The sequence below is a fragment of the Mustela nigripes genome, chromosome 1, assembly GCF_022355385.1.
Source record: "Mustela nigripes isolate SB6536 chromosome 1, MUSNIG.SB6536, whole genome shotgun sequence".
NCBI lineage: Eukaryota > Metazoa > Chordata > Mammalia > Carnivora > Mustelidae > Mustela > Mustela nigripes.
This window is the reverse complement of record NC_081557.1, coordinates 22,736,877-22,742,876: the sequence shown is the minus strand read 5'-3', so window position 1 is coordinate 22,742,876 and position 6,000 is coordinate 22,736,877. Positions and strand designations below refer to the sequence as shown.

General features: G+C 37.3%; 1 protein-coding gene across 4 annotated transcripts in view; it reads right to left on the bottom strand.

Moving 5' to 3' along the window:
• Window positions 1–6,000, bottom strand: part of DCDC1 (doublecortin domain containing 1) — a 440,084-nt gene that overhangs the window by 40,826 nt on the left and 393,258 nt on the right. For all 4 annotated transcript variants that reach the window (XM_059406535.1, XM_059406544.1, XM_059406519.1 and 1 more), the window contains 2 exons: window positions 1,955–2,140; window positions 329–532 (listed from right to left, as the gene is read on the bottom strand). In XM_059406535.1, coding sequence (XP_059262518.1) covers window positions 329–532; window positions 1,955–2,140 — 390 coding nt within the window. The remainder of the gene's footprint in view (window positions 1–328; window positions 533–1,954; window positions 2,141–6,000) is intronic.

Below are 6,000 nucleotides of genomic sequence, written 5' to 3'. Positions count from 1 at the left end.
CCCCCCCCCCCCCCCCCCCACTGCTTTTATGTATCTTTGCTCTGGAACCAATCTAAAAATCATATTCTGGTTTCCCTTCTTTCTAAGTCTGTATCCAAAGAAATACAATAAAAAAGAATATCTTTAAGAAAGCAGAGATCTTAAAAAAAAAAAGAAAGAAAGAAAGAAAGAAAAAAGAAAACAGAGATCTTGATCTCATTAGCCTAAATTGGTGAAACTGGCCAGGGACATTTATCCTTCAATCCCACTGCTTTTTTTTCTTGTCAGAAGAGTCACTATTATCTTTACCTTGGAGGATGCAAGAAATGTTTAAGTTATAGTCACTTACTGTGGGGAATGTTCCAGCCACAATTAACTTCCCATTCCGATATCCACCTCCGTTTTTGTATGCAATTATTTTCACTGCCTTCTGGTGCATAGCTGCTGTACCACTATGAGGTACAACTTGGGTGCAGGTCTTCCTCCGCAAAGATAACAGGCGTTCTTCATAATAATTTAGCGTTTTCTCAGCCTCATAAGAAGACAAATCAGCCTGATCAAAAACAAAAACGAGAAAGCACAAAGGTCTACTCAAGCTTTTACTTTTAGTTTTTGTTGTTTTGTTATGTTTCAGTCCCTTAATTTAAGAAACACGTGCATACACCTGGGTGTGGTATCTAGATTTTGAGACGCTCACTCTGCATGTTGTAGGTATTAGATACCGCAGTGGGAAGAACATTGGTTCAGAACTCAGTTTTCTTCCCAGCCCTGTCACTGAGTCTCTAGGTGACTTTAGGCCTCTGGCTGTGTTTCTGGTCTTCTCCTGTTTTCCACTCTGCCTTCTCCTGTGATAGGAGCTGCGGGAAAAGCATGCCGGGGGCCAGAGAAAGCCTGGCCTTGAAGTAATGGGATGCTGGCACTACAGATAATCTCTTCCTCTTTTACCCAAGGATAATGCCACCCTGTGGTGGCAGATACTGATGAATGGGGAGGGGAACGAGTGCAGTCCTAATCTACATGATAATTAGGGTGGTGGACACCACACTTCCCCTTTCCCTTTCCCTCTACTCAGGATGCTGCTTTGAAGGAAAAACGCTGTCTGAGATGCTTTAACACTGAGGATTCTTTCCTAACAGCTCACCAGCACCTCCTTAACCCCACCATCACTAAAGCCAAGACAACTGCCTTTAGACTTCTCCAGAGGACTGACTTCTTTTCACCTTCAGAGTTACTGTTGCACTTAAAATTTATTGCAATTGTTCTGTCCCCTCCAGACCCTTCCCACACTGCACTGTGTATCCAGTTTAGGGGACTGAGGAGAAAGATCTGGAAATGGAGACAGCAAGCCCTGGAGAGAACACCAAGTTGGAAGGTTCCTCTTTAGGAACTGCTCCTTTTTATATAAGTGTGTAAGTTCCTTTAGCACATCCTACTCTAAACTTGAAGGAGAGGACTTTTCAAATGGTGTCATTTTAAATTAAGATTGCAGGAAAGTGGCAGGGATTTTTTTTTTTCCTCCATGAGCTATAAATAGTATTAGACATGGATGCATGAATTCAGGCACCCAACCTGAACAGCCATTAACAGCACGTCAAATTCCTCCTGAAATGTTCCATGCTAGTAAAAATAAGTTTGCCCTGTGAGTATAGGCAAGAAAGCTGGTCCACTGTGTAACGATTTGCAGTTACTTCCTCATCTAAAAGCAACACAGAGAGCAGTGGAAGGTGTTAGTAGATGATTAAAGCCACAGAAGTGCCCAATTAACTTCAAAGACTGTATCGAACTATTAATAGACAAGGTATTTTAAATTACAATGGACCAGAGGAAATCAATGCAGGTGGAATGGTAAAGGGGCATCAGAGGAAGATGAATTGGATGGGTGCAGGTGAACTTGAGTGCAAGGCAGATAATGAATGCATCGAAGTTTCCAAAGTGATGCCACGCACGTATTAGCAAAGCTCAGGTCATTACATACCCCTGCCACACTGATGACCTTGAAAGGCCCTCGTGAGAACTGCTTCTGGGTCGTGGAGCCTGAGGCACAGAGGAAGGGCAGCCCTGGAAGCAACTGTTGGAGCCCCTTCTCTGCTCTCATGGATCGTCCACATGCTAAGCAGAGCATTATTTTTTTCTTTCCAGTCGGTGCAAGATAGTAGTATCCCTAAAAAAGGAATAAAGATGGTTTTATGTAGGTACATCCAAATGATGACAGCATTTTTGAAGAATATTTGCAATACAAATAGAGCACTTTATTAATCCCCAAATGCTAAATTTGAGACCTCAACATGAATGCATCATTTTACTCCCTACTAATTATATTTTTTAAAAGCATACTTCCAATTCTGTTGACTGAAAAAGGCTGGAGGCTGTGACAGTTCAACAGTAATTAGTATAACTTATGTCAAGGAACGGGGTTTCCTGGAGGAATGGTCAGTTCCAATTTGGGGGCAAGAAATGTATAAGAAGAGCAAGTGATGTCTTGTGGTGCCTGGAAAGAAAAGAAGCCATCCAAGAGTAAGGAAACATTTTAAAAAGACACAAGAACCAACAACATGAAGGAGCCTCCACTGGCCCAAAGTGGGACAATTTGGGGACAGCAAAAAGAATGATAACCAAAACACTTTGGATGTTGTTGAAAATATAAAATCCCATGAGCTTATAATGATGCTAAAAATACTTGTAAGTAAACTGGCACCAATTTATAACTTGGAAAAACTGGTCATTAGAAAGTGTGGCCAATTATTTGCAGAGATGGCCACAAGAAAACTGCTCCATCCTGGTTTGCATGGCCTTCTGACATGTGACTCTGCTCCTCCTCCAATCAAGAAATATTTCTCCTTTTGTCCTTTCTTTGAATCTGAGCAAGGCCATGTGACTTGTTTTGGCCATAGCAGCATTAGTAAATGTGAGGCAAGCAGATGCATAAGACTTGCTTGCACACTAGAGGTTGCTCTTTTGGCTGCAATGGGAACACTGAGAACACCATGTGAACAAACTTGAGCTAGCGCCATCCAGTCCCCACAGAACCACCAAACTACTGACATACCACCAAATGATCACAAATTAGGGTCACGTTACTGACCCTGGGCAAGACCAGCAGAGTGGCCCCACTGAGTCCAGCTCAAATTTTTGGCCCACAGAATAAAAAAAGTGGTTCTTGATTGAAGCCACTAAGTTTTCAGGTGGTTTATTGTACCACAATAGATAAATGATTGGATAGAAAGAATTAACATTCATCTTACCATCCTTTAAGAATCATATTTTTGGGTAGTCAAATACCTAGCTGAAGAAGATGAACCTCATTGAAGTTCTTCCTTACATTAAGAGTTTAGTTAATGAATGTTGGGGGGAAATGATAGACTTAGACAAAATTGACTCCACGGAAACTCCTAATGAAATAATTGATCCAAATAAAGATCACCAAAGAGTAACACTAGATGAAAGGTCATTGGGAGATTTGTTAAATGTGAGGTTAGGTTCTACTCATGCCCACTGATACCCATTATCACTAAGAATGAAAAATCCAGACATTGTATTCTTGCATAAGTGATCAATATGAAATAACTTGAGCCCATGAAGATTCTTGTCAAAAAAATGCTAATCATAAATCTAATTACTACTCTAGTATTAAATTTCTTTTACAGAAATTATGGGGGCTAGACAAATAAATTTTAAAATGCTATTAAGAAGTAAATAGACAAATCCAAACAGTATGCATTCTATAAGACAATTCTAGAATCAACAACTAAGTATCATATGAGGACCTTGCTTGAATCCTGGTTCACATCAACCATTCATAAGAAGACTTTCTTAAAGAACCTCAGAAATTTGATTAAAAACAGGATACTTGGAGCACCTGGGTGGCTCAGTGGGTTAAAGCCTCTGCCTTCGGCTCAGGTCATGATCCCAAGGTCCTGGGATTGAGTCCCACATCAGACTCTCTGCTCAGGGGGGAGCCTGCTTCCTCTTCTCTCTCTGCCTGCCTCTCTGCCTACTTGTAATCTCTGTCTGTCAAATAAATAAATAAAAATCTTTAAAAAAAAGAAAAAGAAAAAGAACAGGATACTTGATTGATAGCCAAAGGATTATTGTTAATTTCACTAGGTGTCATAATGGTATAATGATTATGTAAGAAAATGTTCAAATTTTTTAGATGTATACTCTTAAGTTTAAGGTGGAATGGGACCATGTCTGAGGTTTGTAAAGATTGCAAAACCTTTATAATAGTTGAATTTGGATGAAAAGTATATTAGGATTCATTATACTATTCTATTTTTCATTATACTATTTCTATTTTTAGTATATATTGTTATACTATATTCTAGTGTACTATTCTGTACTATACTATCCTGTTCTATGCATGAAAATTTCCATAATAAAATTTTAAAGTACTTTTATATAGATTCTCCAATTTGCTTTCGTCCTCACAAAGCTAAAACTTAAATACAGCCAGAGTTATTATCATTCGCAATCAATTTACAGATGAGAAAACAAAAACTCCAAGAGGGAAGTTTTCACTTAAGGATACTCCAGTAGTACATGGCAGAACTGAAATATAAAACTGACATTTGATTCCAAGTTCTTGGCTTTTTTACCTTTCTCATATTGCTTCAAGTACTCCCTATAAGTATGTAGAGCTACCTCAATTCAAAGCCAACATTTATATGACACTTTTGAAAATGTAATTCTTAAATTTCACCATGGATTTCTCTATATGCACATACAATTTCCATTTTTCTACACATTACATAAAGGCAGAAAATTAAAATATCCTTGTTTGGATGAAACTGAATGAATATTATGGGCAGAATCATTTCTACAGAAAAGCATGTACTTCATGATGAATTGCATGCCAATGATTTTCCTTATTATACTAAAGAAGCCTATTGAAAAGTATCCAGAAAATGTATTTTTCATTCATTAAAACATGACCCGTGGTGCTACAGGCTTGATGATCTCTGAATTGCTTTATTTTGGCAACTCTGCATACACACAATGTAAACCAGAGTTTTGATTAACTCATTCACATTTAATATTGTTTTGAAACTGCTGATGGAAATAAAAAGGCAATACATTTGGGGAGCTTCCAGGTTAACTATGCCTGTAGAATGCAAACAGAGTTTAAAAGTTCAGTAAGTCAGTCCCTGGTATTCCATCAAGAATACCAGGCAATTGATTTGACTAATTATTTTCTCTATAAAATTTTCCTTGATTTATTGAAATGAGTAACTTGATCTGTTCATTTGGCCTTATAGATTTATAGTCTATTACATGGGGTTAGTCTGATCAATAATGACCATTGCCATTGTATAGTAGGTAAGGTGGTTATGAATAAATTAGTGTGTCCTCATCATATTTATTATTTGAATGAGATACCATGTATGAAAATTACTAAGACTTATCAGTATATAACATACAGTAGCTATCTAAAATATAATATTTACTTCATATTAGTTTCCTTTTTCTAAACTATCCCTTAGGATGTGGTCTAGAAAAAAAGTTTTTACCCTACATCCAAAATGAATTTAAGGGGGAGTCTATAAACTTCCTAAAACTTACACTAAAGTGTTTGTGTATACACATGCATTTTCGGGGGAAAAGAAGAAGTTTGTATCTCTAAAAAAGTTAAGGATGAATCACTTGCCTAGAGCCTTTGTACAACGAGCAATTTCCTTCCTCTCCAGGTCCAGGAGAGGTTTTTAATCTATGTATCCTAGACTTGATATATTACTGTACTCTTCAGATTAATCATATTAACTTGTATCAGATAGGCTATCATTTAACTATTGAGAAAGTAAAATTATAATCTTTTAGAACAAGTAATTGTTAGAAACTGGGAAGTTATATTTTGGTTAGCATAAGAAGAACATCTTGATTATATGGTTAAAAAAAGGCATTAGTTTTAAAATCATTGAGACCTAAACTCTAGGTCTCCTTTCTTTCCATTTTTATTATAAAATATTTCAATCATACAAAAAATAGTACAGTATAGTGATACCCCATGAACCCACACTCAGATTC